This window comes from Aptenodytes forsteri, unplaced genomic scaffold (assembly GCF_000699145.1).
Source record: "Aptenodytes forsteri isolate BGI_AS27 unplaced genomic scaffold, ASM69914v1 Scaffold207, whole genome shotgun sequence".
In the NCBI taxonomy this organism is placed as follows: domain Eukaryota; kingdom Metazoa; phylum Chordata; class Aves; order Sphenisciformes; family Spheniscidae; genus Aptenodytes; species Aptenodytes forsteri.
The window spans coordinates 7482137-7507475 of NW_008794836.1; the positions used below are offsets into that span (position 1 = coordinate 7482137).

The following is a 25339-nucleotide window of genomic DNA, read 5'->3' on the forward strand; positions in this document are numbered from 1 at the left end:
CCAATGAGAAATGTCACAGACAAGTAAGCCCAGGGAAATGGGGGAAGCTGTCTCTACAGCGAGTCAGCCCATCCAGGAGAAAAGTCAGAAGCTAGACGGAGAAGCTCTTTGGGTATGAGTAATTGAGCTGGCCTGTGAAAGGAGAAATGCAGACAAGCTGCTCATCTCTCTTTTTGTGAGCAATCATCAGTTTTGAACCTGTATCTCTTTCTCCCAGAATCTTTTAGCTTTTAATGTCCAAACTCCAGGCTGGAGGGAAGTCCCTTTCATAGCTCTTTGGGTAAACTTTGGCCTTGGAGGAGGGAGACTAAAAGCAGCCAGTGCTCCGAGTGTGTGTCTGTCTAATAAAAGTCTGCTTGCACTTTCCCCTCTCTCTCTGTCTGGCTGACTTGCAAATTGAGACTTTTGGCCCTTGAAATCATGATAACCAATGACCTTGTTTTTTCTGAAGGTCTCGGGCAGTTGATGGACATTCCTGTTGGCCCTGGCTGCTCTGAAAGTATGGCTGTGCCCAACGGGGGGATAATTGGTGTCACGGTGTGATGTGGGTAGTGAAATCCCTCCTTACTCGGGAGGGGGAGTGCTGTCACTACCCTCAGGAAACAGGGAGGTTTATGGGGGGATGTTAGTATTTCATTCTTTAGATAATGGGAGCTGGAGAGGAAGGCAGAAGTAGGGTTGTTTTTCTACTTCATTACCCAGTTGGTAGCCCATCCAGCATTCCCCACATGTCCAAGTATGGATCCTCATTTTGACTTCAGTATTTGTTTTCTTACTTCTTCTGTTGAGATGGGATACTTCCAGTAGACAGAAATTGGATTTAAATACCTTCAGAAAAGGAACGCACAGACAGGATAGAAAATAGTTAGGTTTTAAGTAAGGAGCTCTCCCACATGTCATGAAACTGTGTGAAAGTATTTGGCTCACCAGTGCACAGAAATACTTGTAGAATTCGGGGCTGTTTTGGGAAAACTCCGCATGCGTTCCTTCATGAGGAGGGAAAAACAACTATGCTTGGTTAAGGTATCCTTTTTAAGAGAAGGTTGTCTTCATGATGTGTTCCCTGGAAGCAACTGATTATGGTAGCTGAAGTAATACATTCAAGTGCATTGCTTTAAGAGGGCTTTCAGAAACCATGGATTCCTAAATTTGTCCCATAGCTTTGTGAAACTTAAGATCATTAGGAGGAAGGAAGACTATTGCCTGTCATATCTTAGCAAGAGCAAGCTGCTGAGGTTTTTATCTGGCTTGGAGGTGGAAGGGAGCTGTTAGCAGGGTTAGTGGTTGGAAGAGCGCAGGGCGCAGGAGGGGTGGACTGGAATGGCGCTCAGCAATCCACGTGGGCTCTCTCTCCTCTACAGTAAGACTTGCCTTTCATTCTGTTTCACTTTTAATTTTGAGAAAGATAGTTTTGCTTTTCAGATGTGATTGATCTCACTGGAGATGATAAAGATGATCTTCAGAGGGCAATTGCCTTGAGTTTGGAGGAATCAAACAGGGCATTCAGGGAGACTGGAATAACAGATGAGGAACAAGCCATTAGCAGGTAAACGAACAACTTATATAAAGCAGAAATTAAATTAAAGAGTTGGAGATTGGCCTGTATTGCTTTTTTTAACTTTAACAAAGAATAACTTGTTTACTTTCACTTGTGCTACTGATATGCCTGGCTTCAGGATGTTGCTTTAATGTATTGTATGTTCTACACTGGAAAATAGTCTATTATGTGTGGACTAGGATTTAATAGTATGTGTCATGTTGATGTATTTGTTTAAATATTGAGGAAGTGGATGGAGATAGAGGATATACGGTCATATTTAAATAGGATCTAAAACTAAGTTTCTCTTGTGTATCAGGTAAAAAGCAATGAAAACAAAATATAATTAAGCAGCTAAAAAATTCTTTGTCCTGTTTTTTGCAGTGTTTATTTTACAGTAACATTTTCTTACCTCTGTGCTATGGCTGAGTTTGAGGGAGGGGATAGTAATGCTATGACTTGAGTATACTAAGAGCAGCTGCTGTGTATTAGCTGATAAAATATGTTATTAACCTATTTAACAAATAGGATTTATAAGCTTTGAGTGAAGTTAACTTCTTGGTTTAAAGTTTTATGAACTTAACTTTCTCAACTTGGGCGTGATAAGTTAACTTTTGATCAGGTTTTATAATAACTTCTTGTACAGTGTGTGTGTTTCTATGTAAATATAGATATAACTATGAAATACTCTGGACTTGAACTAAGCCTGGATGTAGGGTTGTGTGGGAGGGGTGTTGGTTTTTTTCATCTGTCGCTGGCCTTGGGAGGGATGTTGGTTTTTTTCATCTGTGGCTGGCCTTGTTCTAGGGGAGAAGGGCAATGATTTGATCCTTGTGTTAGAAGGTTAAGTACTGCCTCCTTGTAAAAGACTAATTTTATAAAAATTGATTTAGATGGGGGAGATTCACCACAATAATTCTTTTCCTCAGTTCACTGTATTTGACAGACTAAATGACTTATCAGAATAGTCCAACTCTGAGAATATGAAGAGTGTTACTTTATCCACGGTCACTTTCTTTTTCCTTTTGAAAAATAAATGTACTAATTGTGAGAATAAACATACCCTTCCCTCCCTCCTCCCATTTGTGATAAAAGCCATCTTGTTATATGGCTTCAAGATAACATCTTTTAGGAGAGAAAGATGGGATGAGGGGGATTTGTATTATCATTAATAATTGGAAGAGGATGTTAAGGTTTGGGTTTGTTTGTTTTTTTCCCTAAGACCTCAGTATGTGCATGTATACAAGATTATGGTGGGAGTTCTGTCCAGTTCTGATTCAGAAGTTCAGCTCTTGCATGTTCCTTTTTGAAGGACAGAATTGTCATAATTAGAGTTGTGATTTAGGCAGACAGTCAGAAAGGTGGACCTATTTCTGGATATGGAAATGTTTTTTTCCTTTTTTTTTCTTCCCCAAGTTTGGCTGCTTCTGCTGTGCTCACTTCTTGGAGCCTCGAAGCTTCAGGTTTTTTCCTGTAGACTTTGTTTTTTCACTTCTCAGATTAAAAAGCCCTTTTTGGTCTTATCTGCTTAGCCCATAACTAAGTATTATAAATACATACTACTTAAATTATGGTCTATTTTTTTCTGGTTGCAGAAAATAACAAAGTATGCCACTTTTTTTCCTGTATGTACAAAGGCATGTAGGCAATCTGTTCAGTTACATACAGAGAAAAATGTTGGTCTTCTGATGAAAGAGAGACGTATATTTGAGGGCGAAATTACGGACAATAGCATGTGCCAAATTAAGAGCTTGTGGCTACCAAGGGGGATATGGCCTGCACACTGTACCACATCTTCTATACTTGCCGTAGTATTCTTCGGAGCATTTGTTGCATGAATTCATCTCCCAAGACCATACAAAAATACTCACTAAGAGTGTGTCATGGCACAAGAAAGGGAAATGGGATTTTGCTTGTGAATGGAGGCAGAGAAGAGTGAGAATCTTCGGGGTTTTGGCAGCATTGGGGGTATTAAATCAACTCGGTTACATACACCCTGAGTTGATGGCAAATTATGTCAGAGCTGTACAAATACAGGAAGTTCTGAATTCTTGATCTGAACTGTTCAGTTTCCTTTCGGACAGGACTTCAGACCAGTTTTTGGTTTTGTGGTTGTTTTTTTTTTTTTAAATAAAAAAAAAAAAAAATCAGTTTTTAGTTCACACCCCACAGAAGAATGTTGGCATTCCAATAGAAAGCACAGTATCTGTGCAGGACTTCTCAAAACAAAAAGTAGAACGCTGTGGTTGTTAACAAGTCATGCTGCAGCCATTTACTTTTGTTTTTTCTAGGTTAAGTAAGAAGCAGAAATCAAATAGGAAGTAAATAAGCAAATTAAGCTATGGAAATCTTTCATTTTTAATAATGTAGTATGTGTGCATATTTAAATAGTCTTTGGTGTGGAGGATATTTTTTTCAAAAGTATTCATAGTGGTTTGGAACCTAATTTGCGCTGATTTTGTTAAGGTTTCCAAGGGAGCATTAATGGAATTTCTTCAGTTGTGCAATTAATGTTGTAAGGCACGTAGAATTTGTCTTCCTGAATGTAATTGCCTTGTGCTACTTAATGAGGACGGATCTGATTACTATGTAGGTGTTGAGAAGAGTGCAGCTGAAATGTCCAAGTGTCCAAGCTGAACATCTTGTACATGGCACGTTTAAAGTTTTTTACTATTCCCTCTTTAAATCTCCCAGGGAAATGTGCATGATCAGTCTATTTCCTAATATGAAAAAGTTTCTCCTGTTTATATTACTTTTCATGGACTGAAGGAGAATGAGGCTAGCCAGATAGGGCTTCACTGGGGAAGTGACTAAGATATGGCTGAAAAGAGAAATTAGCTGGCCTGTGTTGTGCCTAGGATAGTAGCCATATTAAAAAGAGAGCCCATACTGTAAGTGCATAAGGATGTGCACAGCCCCTAGGCACTTTTTTTTTTAACATGGTCATTGAAACTGCTGGGGACTCTGCGCTGTGGTTAAGCATTGTGTGTATAGATCAAAGGTGAAACTGGGGAGGGATGTAGTGTTGGGGATATTGCTGGATGTCCAGCTGTAAGACAGTCACAGCATAAAGACCTTTCCTTGTTCTTTTAGCTGAGTAGCCTGCTGGAGTGGGCTTTTCTGCAGCGTGTTTAGTGGGCTTCCTCAAAATGGTTTGGTTGAACTTTTGTGCTGTGGACTCGCTTTGGACTCGCTTTGCCCGAGGCTTACTGCATTGTCTGGCGAGCCCCGTGCAAGCAGCTCTGCAAAGCTGCTTGGCTGTGCCCAGCTTGTTACAGAGAGAAATAAAACACTGCTTTTAAGCCCCATGCCATGCCTGGCGTTAACTAACCCTCACTCCAGAGTTTCCCTCCAAACAAGATTCCAGCGTTTGGAGGTGGGGAAGCCTTTGGTCCCGTGAGGCTAGAGACATGCCATACCCTGCACGTAGCTTATGGCTCTGCTGCTAGCGACTGCCTCTGTGGTCTCTAAGGGTCACAAAGAGGGTGTTTCGGCTGTGTGATTGCTAAATCCTTGTACTAACTTTCTGGAAAGATGCTTGTTTTGTTGAGAGTAATGTGTGAGTAAGATGCTTTGTAAAGGTAGTCTCCCAAACCAGGACTGTATGAATATAATGTAGTGAACGTTATAGTATAAGAGATATACTCACTATGCTGTTAAATACATTTATTTGTGTAGGTTTTGAGCTGATCGTTAGGTTCCTGTTCACTGTGCTCACTTTTATTTCAGTTTGCATCACAGCTATCATTATGGCTGAAAAAGAATTTGGCACATAGGGTGTGCAGCTATTGCATGTGCTCTCTGAGTACAGATAATGTTATAAGTAAAAATAAGGAAAAATATAATGAAGCTTTGAGAATCAAATACTTTACCTTGATGGAAACAGATTTGAGGTGGAGCTAGAGATGAGGAAATTCCTCACCTGCTAAAGAAATACAAAAACAAACACAAGGAAGAAGTTTTAGCAGGTAATTAAGTTGATAAATGGTAATACCCTTGGGGTCAGGGAACTATTTCAGTTTGAGAATATATATTTTTCTGAACTTGAATCTTGAAATACCTTGAAATGTTCTTGAGCTTGGGGGGGGGGTAAGTTTGATTGTTTCCTTGAAACAAAAGTGGTATGGAGTAGGTATTGTAGTCCTGTTACAACATCATGCTAAATTTATTCCAGTCTGCCAGAGTCCCTTCAGTTTTAAAGGTCCTTTCAGTTTAGTTTAAACAAGAGTTCAGATAATTCTACCTGAATGAGAAATTATTTGAAATATGTATGACGTTTGTTTTGAATTAATTTTTAATGTCCCCATCAAATAACTTTTACTTTCAAAGCAGAGATACACTGGTCAGCTAACATTTTTGAAGGATTGTATCAGTGAGAAGGGAAATGAATTTGACTGGTTCTTTACATTTTGGGGTTTGCTTAGGAGATAACGTTATCATTGCTAGTGTAAGAGTCTTTTACCACTGAAGAATCGGGTTCCATCCCTGTGCATTGTTTGAAGAGATGTCCGAGCAGAAAGTCTTAGAGGATTATATAGCTGTCCTTTCAGTGTCTTTTGAAAAAAGATGTGCTGTTTATGGGGTAATATGTCAAAACCTAAATGTCAGAAATTGATTAATCCTTAGGAAATGACAAGTTTTAGGTTCTTCCTGAGACGTATTGATGCAAAAGTGGTATTTATACCAAATGGGCTCTCAAATTCTGCATAAAAAAAACTCCTTCCCCCCCCCCCCAATAAGTAGCAATAACAAATTAGTATGTCCCCCAAAGCAGTTACCTGCAGTAAATTCATACGTTTCATAGTTCTTGTATATCTTGTAAGATACCTTTTCTTACTTTGACAAGAGCATAGCTTGAAACAAAAATTTACAGTTAGGAAACTGAGGGATTACATTGTGTAGTTGTTTTTTGTGGTGTCCCTCCACCCCGCCCCTGTTTCTTTGGTTTTTTTTTCAAAGGTGTTTAAACTTTGTCCTTTAGTAACTACATTTGCAGACCAGCCTTAGACCTGCCTTTCTTTTGATGTTTAGTGAGTCTAGAACAGAAGGGGGCAACCCTTCAGGACACACAGATTACTTCAATGCTTGTTATGCAGCTCCTGAAGTCCTGTGCTTGGCGAATGTAGTAGTTCAATAGCAGCTCAGCCCTTTGTGTGATAGTTGGACTAGACGGTTGGGGATAGTAACTGTGTCAGTAGTGCACACGCCAGGCATCTTTGCTGATTGGTTAGAGCCATTGTTATATGACCTGAGTGTATCCATCCCCATCTTTCTATTTAGAATTTGTGGCTACCACAAATTACCTTTAAGGTGTTCTTTGTCACCGGGCTAAGGATATGTGCTGATGCAGAAATACTGTGTTGAGTGAAGCTTGAGTTTGGGAGCATAACACACATCAGATCTTACTGTCATGTGAAATACAGACATTCAGCATAAATCACGTAGGAGCAGTTTCCTGCAAAAGAGTGTGGTCATTGAAACGTACAATTAACTTGTTGGCTGGCATTTGAAAAATTGTGGGGAGATGTCTTTCCGTGGCTCATAAAGTAATTACTTGCTATGTAAAGCGATAAATACAGTTGCATAAGTTACAAAAATGGAAACTAAAAAAGCGTCTTCCATTTGTGAAAGTTGCCTAGCTAGCTTCAGTTTCCTGTCAGTAAAATAAATATTGGTGACTTTGTGCTTTGCATACCAATAAAAGCACTTGCAGATGAAAGCACTATACTAATAGCGCTGCCTAAAATTCCTTGTTGTCCGTCCTATTTGAATCTAGTTCTTAAATAATTGATGACTTACAGACATGGCTCTTGTATCTAGAGCTCTCACAGGAGATTCACTTACTCACTGATACCATTTTCCAAAAGGTAGTGGAATTACTGTAACATATCTAAAAGTAAAATAGCATCTTACTTTTGAAGACATATTATTGCATATAAATTTAAAACCAAGTTCAGTAACAATGTTAGTGAATGATGTAATTAAGATGTCTGTATTAGTAACTGAAGGTGGTTTACTATGTCTTTTTTTTTTTTGCTTTTTCTCACATTTTTCCCTCCCTTCTGTTCCCGAAGAGTTCTAGAAGCCAGTATTGCAGAAAATAAAGCAAGTTTAAAGAGGACACATCCAGAGGTATGGAGTGACTCTCCAAACCCTTATGATCGAAAGCGGCAAGACAACTGTCCAGTAGGATTAAAGAATGTTGGCAACACCTGCTGGTTTAGTGCTGTCATTCAGGTAAGCACCCTCTTCGATTAGCTGTGTATACTATTCATTGTATTTAATGTGAGGCGAGTTATCTTATTTTAAGTGGATAACTCAAGATATCTGGTTTCCTGGGAAGTTTAGGCCACTGCATGATATGTTTTTGAGCATTACTTATTTATTGCATCTCTTAACACGTTCAGCCATAAGTCTGAAGTGTAGAAAGTACTGTAGCATAACTAAGTGAAGCTTCAAAATGTTTCTTATTAAAAAGTTGTAAGACAAGGAGTTGAGTCTCTGAAGATCCTGGGTGTCTGCAGCTCATGCTGACATCAATGACAATTGTGGATGCCTAAAAACATGTGAAAATTGGATTACAGATGAAGAACAGACTTTTAATATAAAAAGGAACGCATGCAAATGACTGAAGGGGGGTGGCTGACAATGGAGGTAGGTAGAGGAAATGAGACACCCTCAGTCATGGAGTGCTTACTAGAATAGCTACAAGGAAATAGGTAGTTGAGTAGGGTAAAAGAAGGAATAACTGATAGAGAAGGAAACTTGAGAAGGAGAAAAGTGAAGGTTTGATCTGGATGCAATTGTGTCTGTTTTGGGTTGTTTTACCTAATACAGCCAATATGTGTGTCCTTAGTCTGTTTTTGGTGTATATTTAGCTGAATTAAAAGCTACCTTTTTTTTTAAAGATAAGGTCAATAGGGAAATGAGTACAGGTACTGCAACTTGTCTAGTGAAATATAATGTTCTAATATCAATAATTCATTGTACATAAACTTTATGAATCCATCTTTTAAGAGATTTTTTTAGAAGTGATTGCTAAATCTGTATATGTTTCTGTAAATAATCTGTAGATATATTCATAAGCATTCAAACTCAGAATACTGTGGGTGAAACTGGAATACAATGGGGGAAATTTATTTTTAGTCTACAAGAAGTGAATTCAGCATATTGTAACTTTTCATAGTCTGACATTTTGAGAGGAAGCAAATAAAATATTTAATACCCATTTTTAACAAATTACTGTCAGGCTGAAGCACTTCAGATAAACAAGTATTGTTACTTTCATAGTGATGGCTGTTGTACTTCAGGCTGACTCCATTTAGATCAGTGTTCTGCCTAGCAATTTCTGCAAATGGGTGCTTACAGAGGAGTACAGTGTGCGTGATACTGCTTTGTTAAAACACTCCCAAGCCTCCAACTGCTTTCATCTTGGGGGATTTTCTTGATCCTTTGCAGATTGTTTAGTTGGTAATCCCCAGTGGACCTCTCTTTTATGTACTTGTCTCCTTTGAACCTTGCAAACTTTTTGCACCCATAGGGTCTTTTGGGTAGGAATTCCATAGTTGTGCTCCCTATTGCATAAAGAACCGCCTTGTTTTTGTTTGTTTTTTGAACGTGGCTGCCACTAGCTTTGGTGGCTTCCATGTCTCCTGGTGGACAAGACAGTTAAAAATTGATTGCCGTTACAGTTCTGTGGACTGCTGTCATAGTCTCAACAGGTCAGTGGTCTCTTTCCAAGCTGACTGCTGAGTTGTTGCCTATATAAAATTTGTTCTAACCTCTGATCCACCTTGTTGCTGTTCTCCAGATCTTTTCTAGCTCTAGTAGCATTTTAGTTGGGGGACCAGGAAAATTCTCAAGGTGTGAGTGGGCTATGAATTTGTGAGGTGGTATGATGGACAGATACAGGCTCTTCAGGAAAGACAAGTAGGGATGACAAGGAAGGGCGTTGCCTTCCTTGTGAAGGAGCAGCTCAAACGTATGCAGTACTTGTGTGGGGCAAGACAGTTTAAGATGAGAGTTTGTGGGTCAGGATCAGAGGAGAGGCTGGTACCACCCTGGTTAGTCTGTTACAGACCACCCTCCTCAGGATGAGGATACGGACAAAGCTTTCTTTAAAGGCAAGGAAGTCTCTGAATCATGGTTTATGGTTCCCGTGGGGAACTTTATTAAACATCCTGACACCTGCTGGAAGTCCAACACAGCAGGACACAAGCAAATCAGATTTCTGGAGAGTATCAGAGACAACTTCTTGATACAAGTACTATGGGCCAACTAGGGGTGATACACAGCTGGATCTGCTGTTCCCTAAAATGGAAGAACTGTTCAGAGATGTAGTAATGTGGGTACTCTTGACTGCAGTGACCATGAAATAGTGGAGTTCAAGATCCTGATGGGAGTGAGGAAGGAGTAGCAGGGTACAGACCCTAGAGTTCAGGAGAGCAGACTTTGGCTTCTTCAGGAAGTTGGTATCTGGGATCCCATAGGAGGCAGCTCTAAAGGGCAGAGGGGCTCAGGAAAGCTGGCAGCATCCTCTAATTGCAAGAAGGGTCCATTCTGCTGCTCAGGGAACTTATGGTCAAGCTCCAGTGCAAGCAGGCAGTGTGCAGGATCTGGAAGTAGAGATGGGCTACTGAGGATGAGTTTGGACATGTTGCCCAGGCATGAAGGGATGGTCTTAGGAAAGTGGAAGCTAACCTAGAGTTGATGCCTCAAGGGACATCTAGGGTAACAAGAGGAGGTTTTGATGCTACACTAATCATAAAAGGCTGAGCAAGGAGAACACCGTTCTGTTGCTGAAAAGAGCAGGTGATTTATTGACAGCAGGCTTAAATAAGGCTGAGGTACTCAGTGCCTTGCTTTGCCTCAGTCTTCACCGATGAGGTCTCCCTGACCACTGTGCTTAGTTGGGGGAGAGGAACCCTGAGCAGTGGTTAAGGATTGAGTCAGAGATTACTCGAGGAAACTTCACCCGTGTAAGTCCACAGGACCCACTAAGCTGCATCCAGTGGTGCTGAGAGAACGGGGGGAAGTCTTAGCAAGGCCACTCTCTATCATCTTTGGAAGGTCATGGAGAATCAAAGAGGTTTCTGATTAATTGCAGGCAGGCCAAAAAGTCAACCTGGGAAGCTATGGGATGGTCTGCATTAGCTGACCTTTGAGAAGATGGAGCCAGGCTTTTCACAGCAGTGCATATTGGGGGGATGAGAAGAGGCAATGGGAGTAAGTTGAGATAAGAGAGATTCAGCCTGGATATAAGCAGCATTTTTCCCATGAGGGCAGGCAGGCAGTGGAGGTTGCCCAGGGAGGCTGTGCAGGCTCTGTCAAACCTTGAAGGCTTCTAAGACGTGCCTGGAAAAAGCCCTGAGCAGCCTGGTCTGATCTCACAGGTGACCTCCTGCTTTGAGCAGGAGGTTTGACAAGAGACTTCCATCAGTCCCTTCTGAGCTGAATTATCCTATGATTCTATAGTAATGTTTTCTGTTTCATTCTGTCTTCCTTTCTTAATTATTTTATTCTGCTTTTAACTATTTCATGTATTGAACTAATACTTTCATGGAACTATCTGTCATAAATTCAAAGTTTTGAATAATACTCATTAGCTTGGTGCCTGTCATTGTCCATAAATCTTAGGGTTGCTTTCCACCATGTACCTCACTGTATGCTTATCTGTGTTGAATTTAGCTTTCTTATTACATAGTCACTCAGTTCCATATGATCTTTCTGTCAGTTCATCTTTGCCACCTCTTGTTTTTACTACATTGCCTCTCTCTGTACTGAGCAAACTTGGTCATCTTGCTGCTTGCACTCTTTTCTAGATCACTTCTGAATTTTGCTTACCAGCACAGACTTCATGAATTTGCAGTAACCTCCCTTCAGGCTGGAACAGATGGTTTGCTCCTGCCCTGTTTTTCTTTTTGATTGCCTGTTTGTCTGTGCCTGGACCTTCCATCTTACCTCATCACTGCTTAGTTAAAAGCTTTTGTTGAATGACTTCTTCAGAAATTACTCTGAAATCCCAGTAGACTACATAAATTGGATTGCTGTTATCTGTGTTCTTTTTGAGTTCCTGGGGTGTGGTGGTTTTTTTGTTTGTGGTGGATTTTTTGTTTGGTTTTGGTTTTTTTATGGGCAGGATTTACTTACCTGCAGGTAATACCTGGGTAACACTGTAAATAATGAAATGGAAAGACTTCTTTATTTGTTCTACCACCACCCTTCCCACCAAAGTTTTTATGTACTTAGGCCTCTTTCCTTTCAGCATCCAGTAATTTATCAGGAGTTTGAATTTTCTGTTTTCCTGACATCTTTTGATGCTTCCCTTGTTCATCTCTCCTCCTTTCCTTGTTCCTTCACATGCGTAGCTCTTTTTCCAATAGCAGAAACATTGTCGTGGTGCTAATATAGAGAAAGATTTTATTTCCACAAAGCTCTTCGTGGAGCTAATATGACTTGGCATTTTACCTTCTCTGTTGTGTAATCAGATTTTACATTCCACAGTAGTCCCGAATTTCAAGATGACTGATTTTATGTGTATGTGCATTTCTGTAAAAGAAATTTATACCTAGGAAACTGCAAATGTTTAAATAAAAGTTTTCAAGAAAACTTGAATTTTAATTTATTAACCACAGAGGTAAGAACAGAGGCTAGGGAATGTAAAAACCTATGCTAGACCTATGATCTCATGTTATTTATACCCGATGTGCAACTTTATACCTTGAAAACGGATTACAAAGAGGGTTAGCTCATTCTTATGGTCACCACCCATATTATGTGAAAATCTGTGGCATTTGGAATTATAATGGTTTGATCCTAAAAAATAGTTAAACTTCTGTATTTAGGTCTATAGAATGTAATTCAAGTAAACCACTGAAAGACTTATAACTTGGTTGAAAATTTGGGTTATTAATATTGTCTGCCAGCCAGGAAGACTTATGTTTCAAACAACCATCCCAGGAAATGTAATGCATGTTAATTTAGAGCATTAGCTAATACCATATTTATTCACTGGGCAGATTGACTCCTTGGGTTGCATTGACTATGTAGAAGTATTTTCAAGCTTTCTTTAGGAGTGTTTTGAAACCTGACACATCACATAGGTCAACAATATCTAAATGTTAACTACTGTCAGTCACAATGATATATTGTGTAATATAATCTAAAACGAAATCAGAAGTAAAAAGGTTTTTCTTTCTCTGCATTTAAGGGGTGCTTGTTAAGGGGAGAAAAAAGCTTTTGACATTTTGACAGTTTCCTTGTGCAATGTATGTTGTTTTTTAGAGCCACCAATGAGCTGACTTAGTCAAATGCAATCATCAACGGTTTGCGGTATTTGTATTAAGAGCATGAAATTCCTTAAGTTAGGTTTGCAGTGAGTGACAGCAAACCCTAACAAGATTCAAACATTGCTCGAAATACTGCCTTTTAATCTGGATTTATTTGTGCGTTAGAGAAATATGCACATGTTGAAGTCATGCTTTTCTGTATGGGAAGAGGGGAGTCTCTCTTCAGATAGCTCCAAAACAAAGTTTCGCTTTCAACAGTTACATTCAGCATCATTAGAATGAACAGTAGTATTTTCTTCCACAGTGTAGTTTCTAAAAATCTGTCCTGCTGTTGAAGACTTTTGACTTGATAATAACTTGAATTTAAAACTGAGTCCTGAAGAAAATATGTCAAAACAAAACTGTATTAAAGCATGTTCACTTCTTCCTTACCTGCCAAGAAATGAATCAAGTCCCTCAATGATTTTCCCACCTCCTCCTGAACTTGTAATAAACCTACATTTTTGACAGGAGTTCACCCATACATGCTTTTGCTACTGTTTAGTTAGATTAACTTTTATAGAAGGATCCCTAAATCTTGAGGGTTTAGAATATTTCTAGAAGGTTGTTTGTGTGGGTTTTTTTAATTCTCATTATTGTAACTGCATATTCTGCTCCTGAAATAGAACTTAAGATACCAAGTTCTTTAAAGAAACAAAACACGAATATACTACTACATGTTTAGATTAGATGTAGCCACTAGATTTCAGTGGCTCCCTTGTAAAAAGGTAACTTCACAATTTTCCGTGGTTTTAAGAGTTTATAGTCTGAAAATGGCTTATAAAGAATATATTTATTGAGCCTGTGAAGCAGCTTCTTTGTGTCATGCTGAGCACAAGTTAAGTGTTTGCAGGACATAGGATGTAGAAGGCAGGTAACTCACAGGACACAGATGCGCTATTGGAATAGTGTCTGTAGGCTTGCTGCCTCTGCAAGTTGTCTCCCAGGTGTTTTGCTTTAAGAAATTGCACAAGACTAACTTTATCTTTCGGAGTTCCAAGTAGGGTTTCAGTCATGTGCGAGAAGTAATGCTCTGGCAGTACTTGCCCCTTGAAAAACGTGTCGTGGGAGATACTGAGTAGTTGGTCGTTTAGTGAATATCGTCCACTCAGTGCACTAAGACAAATTTCTGATGGAAGGAAGAAAGTGTGTGGGGAATCACATGAAAATTGTACTGTCAATTCTGCTCTATTTCCCCCCCCCCGCCCCCCGCTCTCCAGTCCCATACCAAGTTTACGAGGTGCAGCATTTTCCTGGGTCTCATGACTACCCAAGGGCCTGTCCAGATTGAAGCTTCTCCCTTTACCAAATAAGTTATTCCAGCAGGACAGCTGGGGTTTGGCATCTCCACACTCTTTTCTTCGGGAGTCTGTCAGAGTCTGGTTAGTCATTCAAAAATGAGAAGCTTTAATTTTTTTTTCCCTTCCCCAAAAGTGCATAGCTTGCAGAACAAAGAATTAACAAGCTACCATCTTACAGGCATAAATCTCCATGCTCTTTAACTTTTATTTTCAGGGTCTCTAACATTTCTGGCATTTTACTCTGTTGCACTGTGTTTAGGAGCAGCCTTCTTGCCTTCCTGATGTCAATATATTCGGGGTTAGGATCTCATTTGATCCTAAGCTTTTAGTTCTGGGAGGAAGCAAGCCAGCTTGATGGGTGAGAATCAAGCAAGTATTTTCTTCCCGGTTGGTGGCTCGGCTATTGTTCTTACCGTCTTTGAAGCAGCCTACCACAAGTATCCAACTTTTGCATTGTTTTGTTTTTCCTATTTGTCACGTTGAATGAAAAGGATTGTGATGAATGATGTGGTAGTGCATTAATACCAAAAAGCCTAGTATTATATAATGAGTTGCATATATGTACATTGTGCACGACTCCCTTGCTTCCCTGGGCATGCAATGGAGGGTTGCATGCTGAAGAACATTCAGTGCACAATCCCCATTTGAGTTAAAATGGTCATTGATGGAATATTTTCTTTCCACTATTTTCTCTGTGGAACAGCCTGGGGCAGGGGTGGGGTGGGGGGATATGATATAAGCTGTTCTGTAGGGTTTCATGGGCAGAGGAATAATGATGTTGGAAATCTAGTTTCTTGCTTTCCCTCCCTCCGTCACTCTCTCTGTTCCCCTATTGAATAAAGAACGACCTGTCACTTCCAAGTTGAGTCATCCTATGATTTTTGCTGACAGGATATTCCTTTCCCTGCTTTTTGTTCTTCTCTATGGTTTCCAGTTCCCTTGGGTCGCTTGTGCGATTTTTTCAAACTCTCACCCTATATTTAGTGGTATATAATACTGGCAACTTTCTGTTGTGAAGGGTTGGAAAGCTTTAACGGATGATGGCTTTAGCTTTGACTCATAAATAGTTGTTCATTTAATTAAAATAAAGGATATGGAATAAGTGTTGGGTTGTGATCCTGTGTGCAGTTCCTAGGTTTAGAGGGGCATAAAGCCATTGCGTTGTTTAGGTGTGCTGTTTAAAGTTATACCACAAACTTATTTCATGTTGTTGCGCATTTAGACAGGAAGTTGAAAACTGTAACTATGTAAGGAAATGTTGGCTGTTATTTTATGTCCTAACAGATTTTTTTTTTTTTTTTTTTTTTTTTGAACATGTAATAGAGGAGTGGTTGAATGGCATTTTTTAGTATGTGCCAAGACACAAGTATAAAGTGAATTCTTCTGGACACATCTCATATCGTATTTATCTGTCTTCTGAATTGCAGTAATGTTCTGAGTTTGTTGCTATAAACAAGTAAATGTTCTCTAAATGCAGGCTGGTAATACCATGGTGAAGCTGTTTGTTTAAAATGTTGACTTAACCCAAGTCTGCTAGAGGTCTTAAGTTAGTTTGACTTTCTAGATCAAACAGTATGAAAGCTGTTTTCCATCTTCTTCCATGTTACACCTCAGCCTTTTGGAAAAGCAAAGCATGACAGCTTAAAACTGCATTTTATACCGTGGTTTTCAGCAGTTTGGAATGCTGATTGGTTGACTGTTTATAAATAAAAATGTCCTTTTTGAGATACTTTTCAAAGCTTTTAAGATCTGGGATTGAATCTCTCTGACTTTGAAAATGCTAAATGTTTTCCTGACCGCTACCACTGTACGTGTGGGGTTGTTCTGCTGAAGTTCAGCCATGAGATAGTGTCCTATCTGTCTGTAGGAGTCTTGTTTCAGAGAGGGAGAGAGAAAAAACCTCCTCCTCTTATACTTTCACAACTGAGTTTGAACAGGAAACCTGCTCGAGTCCCAGCTTTGAAGCTATTTTCCTCTTCCCTTCCTCTTCCTTACATGCAATTTTCTAAAGAATGCGAGGATTTTCAGGAAGGCTTTTGACTGTGCCAAATTCTCAGTGTATGGAAAGAAGCAATAGCAGGAATATGTTTCGGGTGACTTCCTCATTTTCTTGAGGCGTTTTTTTTTTTCTCTAAAAGGTAGAAGACAATACACAGGGCTACTATGTGCTTGAGAGAAAATATATTTAAAATTCTCTATAGTCTTCTTACAATAATTATTTTCTATGTTGTAAGTAATGTGTTTAAACTAATTTGCATATACATATAGCAGTCAGTTTCCTTTTAGTTTAAGCATTATAGGAAGAATTCTTGTTGTATTTATGCTTGCGGATTTTTACTGCTGTGCAATGCTGCATAGGCTCAAATATAGGCCTGATGACCACATTTAATGCCTGTTATTAGTCTCTATTCTGAAAACAGGATTTACCACTTACATGAATAAGGCATGCACAAGTGGAGTAGGAGACAGCCCCAGTGTGACTTACAGGGAGGCGCTGGGTAGAAAGGAGCGTAGCGCAGGAGCAGAGCGGCCAGTGCAGTGGCAACAAACAGCCATTTCATGGACTGTATTGTGAGAAAAGTAGGTTCAAGAATATGAACCAAAAGGTAAAATAGTAAAATAGATCAATAAATAGAAAAAGTGAGGAAAGCCTTAAAGAGGAGGAAGAAGTGATTCTCCCAAATTAGTGGTATAGAGTCCAAAAGACTTGAAAGTTGGAGAGAAGTGGACTTAGTTGCCAGTGAAGTTGCTTATGTTTTTGCAATATGGAGCTTTGCTGGACATCAATATTCAATCAGAGGCATGCAGGAGCGTTAAGTCACTAATAAGCCTAAGTGCAGTATTTAGGAGTACTTTTATTTTGAACCCTTAGCACTTCAAATATTGATAACTAGTAAATTTAAAGTTCTTAATGTTATTGGAAGAAACATATGGTAATGCGTGCAGGTGTGAGCATACATTCCACAGCGTTATGCGTTTTGTTTTAGATTATTGGCATGAATAAAAAGTTAACCCTAATAAAGGCTGATCTATGCCACTAAAACTAGCTCTGTATACAGTAAACCACCAAAATTGTTTATAAAGTGAAGTGAGAATGTAAGTCTAATTTGTCATGTTGGCAGAGGCAAAGTATTGCAAATAATATACTTAGTGACATAGGCAGAGCTCTATTTTTGCTTTTTATTTTTAGAACAATAATAATGTATTCATTCTTTAAGATTGCTCTCCGCTTGCTATACAAAACGAAGGTAGATATGGTCTCTGCTTTCTGGCTTTAGAATCTGAATAAATGTAAAATTGGAAATGTGTAAAAGGCCCCAGATGATTAAATGAGGCAAATGGGTGTTGCATTGTGTTAATGCATATATAAGCTTTCAATTTACACAAGATCATGTTTTAGCTAAATGCCAGTGTCTGAAGCAATTCATTTAGGAGCTCTGTAGGAATGCATACTTTTCTTCCCCCCTGCCGAAGAGTTGCTTTTCAAGCTGTATTAATAAGATATATTTAGTTTTTGGCTGCTAGCCAAATTAAGTCCTTCCTAAATTTTCTGTGTTAATGCATATATAAGCTTTCAATTTACACAAGATCATGTTTTAGCTAAATGCCAGTGTCTGAAGCAATTCATTTAGGAGCTCTGTAGGAATGCATACTTTTCTTCCCCCCTGCCGAAGAGTTGCTTTTCAAGCTGTATTAATAAGATATATTTAGTTTTTGGCTGCTAGCCAAATTAAGTCCTTCCTAAATTTTCTTTGCCAAAATTCAGGTTAGTCTTTGTCTTTTTCTCCTGTTAAATCTCAAGCCTTGGCACTAATTTGGACAAATTCCTAGCCAGTATTTGCTGCTGACACATAGGTGTCGTTATGCGCACCTACACTAGTTGTGGCATCCTTGCCTGTTGTTAATCCCCTTCACTTTAGTAAAAGGGACCCTACGAACTGGCCTGCCACAAGAATAGAAATTCTGCAGCTTTTCTTGGGCTGCTCTAAGAGACACCTGAATGATGACTGCATTTCACAATATGCCGGTGGTGTTCCAGCTGTCTGCCAGTAGGGAGGTCCTATTTTGTTTGCTAAGCTTCATTTTTCCCCCCTGCCTCCCCTTACTTGTCACCTTAGAAGTTTAGGTTTTCTGCAGTCGTTATAGCACTGGTCAAATGTATTCATTCTACTTAAGCATCCTAGATGACTTTCTGCCAAATGAGAATGTTTTTGGCATCTTGCTGACAAGTTTAGAATTAGTAGCCCGAATCTCTTTAATACGTGTTTCACAGATCTATTTGAAAATCCGTCCTTCCTTCCAAGCTTAATCTTTAGGAATTGAATGGAAAGATGGCTATGTTCATAGTATTATGAAATTATGGCTTTCGTGTAGAAAGGTGATCAACATTAAAAATTCCCCAGTTCTTGCACAAAATTTTTTGCTTTTTTGTTCTCAACAGTGGAAACAAATATAAAATTGCTAGTCAAAGAAAACAGAAGGTTTTCATACATCTGCTACTGAAACAGCTGTTTTTAGTGCCCTGTGCTTACAGAACTTGCAAGAATCCATCAGAGAGCCTGTCTAAAGCCCTGTGCAGCAGCTTGATAGGTCATCTTTTATCTAGATGCAGAAGTACTGTCTTCCTACTCTCCAAGTATTGTTGATGTCAGTACCTTTACTATTTTAGGACTCTGCTGGCAGCTCTTAATGATCTGTGTTGCATGCCAAGCTTTATGGATTTAATATGCTGACTAATTTATATTCTTGCAGTATTAACGTAGCATCACAGTTCTTGAATGTTAAGAATTAATCCTTTACTCAGGCAACCTAAATTCTGCCGAGGTCCTTATATTTGATAATCCTAGATATTAAGGGGGAGGAAAAGGGATAGGCAGGGTGTTTTAGGTGAAACGAAGGCAGCTTATGTTCTGAAACTGTGTTTGGACTCTGTATAATGAGGGTAGACATTACTTAGAGAAGTGAATGTTTTTAATATCTTATAGTCTTGAAGCTACAACTCTACCTAGCTCTTTCTGGCATGACAGAAAATACGTCTACATCATTACCACCTATAGCAGAGGAAAGCCACAGTATGTCTGTTGTCATTCAGCACGGTTAGTTTGAACACCCTAAACTGATGCTGGATTTTTGTTGTTGTTCAGTCTCATTTTTCACTTACTCTTTTGTTCAGTCCCCAAACTGACATAATAGGAGGCAGGTATTCTGAAAATCTGTTGATTTTCATGATAATTTGAATTGTTATAACTTGCCTTAGCCTTAGCTTGGTCAAGTTTCCAGATGACAGCTTTTTAAGTAGGTTTAAATACACTGGGGAAAAAACCCAAAAAACAAAACCCCACCTTTTAGAGAATTTTTCTTGCATGCATAAGTTTTGCATACTTTACGTTGGTAAATTTTAAACATATTTGACCAAGGCCAGTAGATATAAAGTATCCACCTTTTAGATCCAGCCTGTTTTCTTGCGCTGGGACTCCTGACACCTTTCCGTAGCTGAAGCCAAGTAGGTGAGAGATGAAGTGCTGCCCCATGCAACATGTTTGGAAGGCCAGTGCTTTGGCCTGGGGCCAGCGGGTGGCACTCGGGCCAGGGACAGTCTCTGCTGTGTTTCTTTTGGTGGCTGCAGAACAGCAGCTTCTGCTCCATGGCATTGCCTACCCTGGGTGTAGGAAGCTTAGTCAACAGGTGGCTCAGCAAATTGGGAATTGTTTTGCCTAGCCCCTTTCTGAAGCACTGGGGTGGTTGACCATGAGAGGTCTCTGCTGCAATGAGAGCTTAGGTGAGCTCACGTATATCTTCTTACCTCAGGAACAACTGTAAGTTCCTCCTTGAGGTACTTCGGGCACAAAAATTGTTTGGTCTCAGGCACACTTATTGTATACTTGTTTACACTTACACTGGGAAATTATCTTTTTTTTTTTCATGAAGATGGAAGTTTCCTGAAGTTGATTTAGCTCTGTATATGAGAGCTACAAGATGATACTGTCCTGTTAGCATTAGTGGTGTTGGCGGTAGATTAACTGTGAGTGTTCTGCTGCATAGCCGTACAACCACTCACAGTGTAAGCTGTTTTGGAGAAAAGTTTAATAACTAAATATCTTGCATAACAAATTTTGAGTAGAACAAAGTTGAAGAAGAAAAGAGCATATCAGACAATCCTCTTAATTATTCTCAGCAGCTTGCAGAAATATGTTTGTTCACCTTAGTAAAGCATGAGTTACATGTTTACGGTTTAGAGTTCTGTATTAAAGAAATATAGTTTTTGTGAAAAACTTGTGGATTGAATGTCAGGCAAAAATTCTAAACTTTAGTACAGTTTTCTGCACTTAATTCGTGTGTGTGTATTACGAAATTGGCCAGCTCAGATGCTTGGCACTTTGATGGCACTTGGATTAGTCATGGAGAGAAGTCAGTCTTTGGACACTATACTTCAGCAGCTGGTTTATTTTGTGCATAAGACATTGCTATGTTTCGCTGATGAAGAGCCCACCAGTGGAATGCTGTTACATCATGAGACATAACTTCAATTAGTATCAACTTCTAGAATGACACTTGAATTAAATATTAACATTTTCTATGCTTTGAGTAAGTAAACAAAGGACTCTGTGTTTTAATCTCCCTTCTCTGCAAGGACGGATAAAAGGGGAACCTGTATTTTGAACAGCAAAACAGAGAAAAAAAAAAAAGCTTGACTACTCAATTGCCTGTGTTGATTTAGCAAGGTCAGAAAGGTCTTTTTTGGTTGGTGTTTTTGATTTTTTTTTAATTTATTTTTAAATCTAAAAATGTTAGGAAAGACAACTTTAGCCTCTTCATTTTGCTGGAAATGCTGTATAATGTGGGGTATGGGAAGAGGTTAAACTCGGTACAGGCTCTTTCATGAGGAGAGTCGGGAATGTTGCTACTTTTCACAAACATCTTTTGTTTTCCTTCCAACATGTTCTAAATTATTAGAATAAATGCAGTGCCTCTTTACAATTTGAGTTTCACTTTCCTGGCACTGTAGGGTTGAAATCCTATTAAACCTGCTGTGGTCTGTGACTTAAGTCTTTACCTGTGTAGGACAAGTTGTGGGATCAAAGTCTATTGCTGGGGTAGGCAAGCTCTGCCTTTCCAAAAGAAATAGCAGTATGTGATCAGGGGGAAAAAACCCATTAATTATAGATTGTAAAACCAAAGGGGATGAATAGGAGGGCAAATCTTTCCTGTGCTTCTCTGGTGAGCATGTTTAAAATACTTCAGAACTTTTCTGCTACCCTTTCTTCATTAAAATGCTAGTCTGTGGTAATGAAGTGAACTTTAACTAAAGTGCTTTCTGCCTGGACAGAAAAGCAACGATGCAATTATGCAAGTGCCGAAGACTTCAGTTCTCGGCCACTGCTTTGGACTTTTATTTTTGCAACCTGGAGTCATCTTATTCTTGTACTCTCTTGGCTCCAGGCTCTGTGTTACGCTGTGGGGTTCTTTGCAGGTATGCCTGTAGACCCCTGTTTTCATGTATTGTTGTCCGTAAAATGAGAATGTTACCAGTTCCTTACCCGCAAAGATGTATAACCCAGTTTCCTTACTCTAATGTACAGTATTCAGATCCTATAATAATGGGAGAAGTGGACAGAATGCAAAAAGTACAGATAATTGGAAGTGGATTTAAGTTGTGTATACAAAGATGTACTCTCTCTGCACTGAGGAGGTAGATGATAGAGGGGCTACAAGATGAATTTTACATGGCTAAACAGGCTTTAATTTCGCTTTGAAAACTGACAGTTACAGAATTAATAAAATTCTCGTAAAAAGTAATTCACTTATTTAAAATTATTGTTCCATTTATGTGATTAACTGTAAAGAAGTTTTTTTCATTATGCTGTTTTCTCAGCAAAAATAGTCTTCTGTTGAAAATATGTTTAGCAAAGTTAAGTGACATCATACAGCTTCTGAAATGAAACTTTGCAATTTCATATGTTCTACTTTTCATTTAATTCACTAAGGCACATTTGGAAGAATTTTGTATTGTTTACAGAAGTGCTTAAACGTTTTTTATTTTTTTTTTTTTTTCCTTTTCAGTCATTATTTAACCTCCTGGAGTTTCGAAGACTAGTTTTGAATTTCAATCCTCCTGCAAATGCTCAAGACTTGCCCCGAAACCAAAAGGTAAAATTAGAAGCTAACTTCCCCTAGTGGCTGATAAGGGCATTTCTCTCTTTAATTGAACTTTGCGCTGTTCTTTGGCTCAAATTAGCATGGGTTTTATAGGTGCCAATTAACATTTCTCTGAGCTTCCTGTTGCGGATCTTACGTAAAATACATTAGCTTCACAGTAGAGTACAGGGCAGGGTGTTGAAAGAGGCAGAGTTTTCTCTGTGTACTGCTGCTTAGACCAGGTTCAGTGGAACGGCTTTGCTGATACAGCTGTACCAGCACTGCTGCTAGTTGGGGAGCATTTCTAATGTGAATGGAGCTTGTGTTAACAAACATATTTTATTTTAGACCCGTCGCACTGTGCAGCTGCAGGCATGTTTTTTGGTTACCCGCATGTTTTTGATCTGTGTAGCTTTGCCAGCAGCATTGTTAGTGTTGGCCTGGCCATGTAATTGTTTTTTTGGGGATGTTAATTACTAGTAACTCATAATCTGAGATTAAGCTTTTGGTTATTAGCTTGTCTCTTCTGGCCTTTTCATGAGGTGATTGTAAACATAAATTTTCCTATGTTTATTCTGGTACTCGTATGGGATTGGGGAGGGGGGGCCTTGGCTCAGGTTTCTTGCGACCTCAGACTAGTAAGGGGGAATGGTCACGGCCTGAGGGACAAAACAGACCTATTTTTCTTCCTTCATGGATGCCGTCTGAGGAGAGATACATGGGGGCACCTTGGTTTCTATGTTATGAAATGGAAAGGAAGAAATGGGAAGAGGAAGTGGCTGTATGAAGCATGAAGGCACTTGATGCCCTGATTTTTAGCAAGGGTTTACAGAGCAGTGAATTTTTGCATATCCAGAAATTAGATTATTGCCTTTTACCCCTTTCTTTTGGATTTTAAAAAGGAAGTGTGTTGTCAGCCTGTTCTTAGTTGTTTGGCACTTCAGGCTTGACTGGAATGTTTGCTAGCAAAAGTAAGAGCTGCAATTAAAAAAGCAAAAGAAACCAGACATAGAGAAGATAGTGTCCATTTTCTAAACCTCTAGGTATATACCATAAAAGGGAAGTTGCATGTTCAGTCAGAACTGTATAATTTCTCCCCTGCCCTGCCCCCCCCCCCCCCCGCACACTTGTTTTTTTTTGTTTTGGGCAGGTTTTTTTTTTGTTAGGAAAAAATGTTTGCATTAGGTCATGAGATGGTGTGCAAATACAACATGGGTAGTATCAGGAACATGTCACAACAGGGTGAGGGGACACTGTATAAAAAAGACAGGATAAAGTCATGCTTTACCAGAGAGTTGTACTGAAATAGTTATGTTTTTTATTTTTAGATTGACTTTCTGCCTGGTATTTCATTATTCGTCATACAATTTGTTTTAGTAATATCCTCCAGTACTCAGAGTTCTTTACCTTCATTTTTCAGGGCATAAAAAGCAGTTGGCATCTAAGAGGTGGGATGAAATAGATAATAACAAGCTGTTGTCTTTGAAAAATGTCTTGCCCAAACATTGACACTAGCAGCCGGACACCTTTAGCAATTCCAAAGTGTTATTTCTTAGAAATACTGACCATGACAGACAATATTAAGGCTGTGTGAAATGGTGTGATACCAGGCAAGTATATGGATTTGTGCAGAAACTTTGCTTTCTGCAAGCCTGCTAGTAAGAATCTCTGGCAGTAGTTTGTATCCTCTCCTTTCTTAACTTAAATTCCAGAATGAAATAACATTATTAATTGATGTACTCATCTGTCTTATCTACAGCTGAAAAAGGATTGTCTTAGTGTTGAAATATGTTTTGGGGAGAATTTAGAAAAAGAGATGGCTTCACTAGTTGGATCTTAGACAAATAGAAGAAATAAGCATGCATGCCCCCAAATATGGTGCTTTTATTTCTTTACAAGGTGAAGGCAAGTAGAGGCAAATTGATTTGAAGTTGTCATATAAGCTACCAGTTAACAAAAAAAAAGCCCTGGAATTTACTTCCATCTGCTTACTCGTTTTAAAACTATCTCGACTTAGTTTAGTTTTGTTTTTTTTTATTTTTAACCTAGTATTAAGTACTGTATGTGACTGACACTCCCTAGGATCAAATTTCCTTGCTAATAAGGACAAAGTTTTAATAATCCCAGATTTTCAAGACTTTGGTTTACATCTTCTTGTTCTTCCAGCTGGTGGAAAGTAGAGTTTAATGCTAGGGTCATGACAATCTCTTCATTTAGGATTAAAGCATGTGGTTGTACTTCAGGGGGTCTTGCATGGTGGGGTGTTTTTGTTCTTTCCTATCAATATATTGAATCCAAATGCTATTAATAATTTGGTATATAAAATTTTTAATCCAGAAATCATTGGTATAAATTTTGACTTAAAAAAAACCAAAACAAAACAAACAACCAGTCTTTAAATAATACATAAACTGTTCTTGAAACAATAACTTCAGGCCAGATAGTCCTACACTCCTTTTAGGTGTGCATTCTAAGGATTAAAATGCAGAGTCATGTATTCCAATGTGTACTCTGTTCCATTTTAGAACAGCTTCAAAAGAAGAAACTGCAAGAAGCCTGTGTTAATATATTCCACAGCTGAAGAGGTATAATATTTTTCTGCTTTTCCAAAATCCAAGTTAATATCTGCTCAGAATTGAATAATACAGATAAGTCTGGGTCCCATACATGTGGTGAACTGTGCACTTGCAAGGCATTAGGAAGCATTAGAGAGATACCATCACACTACTTTTATGGTCTCTTGGCTGAGGTTGTTCAGAGGATACATAGCATGCCTAATGGCTTGCAGGTTGGATGGTAACTCAGCTTACTCAATATTTAGACATTTTTCTGCATTCTCACTGTTAGACACCTAATTGTCCAGAGATGGTAAACTGCTACATAGCTCAGTGAAAATGGGTAAGAGTTTTATGAATACTAGAAACTCCTAAATTTTGTATGTAGGTGCTTAAATGGGTATGTATAAGCTTAATTCTACCTTTTGAAGTAATTATCAAATTGCAATATAACTGTGAGAATACCACCAACTGCATACTGTA

The 25339-nt window shown here is 38.9% G+C and overlaps 1 protein-coding gene across 1 annotated transcript in view; it reads left to right on the forward strand.

The window, feature by feature from the left end:
• Nucleotides 1-22340, forward strand: part of LOC103895018 (ubiquitin carboxyl-terminal hydrolase 25-like) — a 51313-nt gene extending 28973 nt beyond the window's left edge. The window contains exons 4-6 of the mRNA XM_009274518.1: nt 1423-1546; nt 7612-7774; nt 22227-22340. Coding sequence (XP_009272793.1) covers nt 1423-1546; nt 7612-7774; nt 22227-22340 — 401 coding nt within the window. The remainder of the gene's footprint in view (nt 1-1422; nt 1547-7611; nt 7775-22226) is intronic.
• The last annotated feature ends 2999 nt before the right edge of the window (nt 22341-25339 follow it).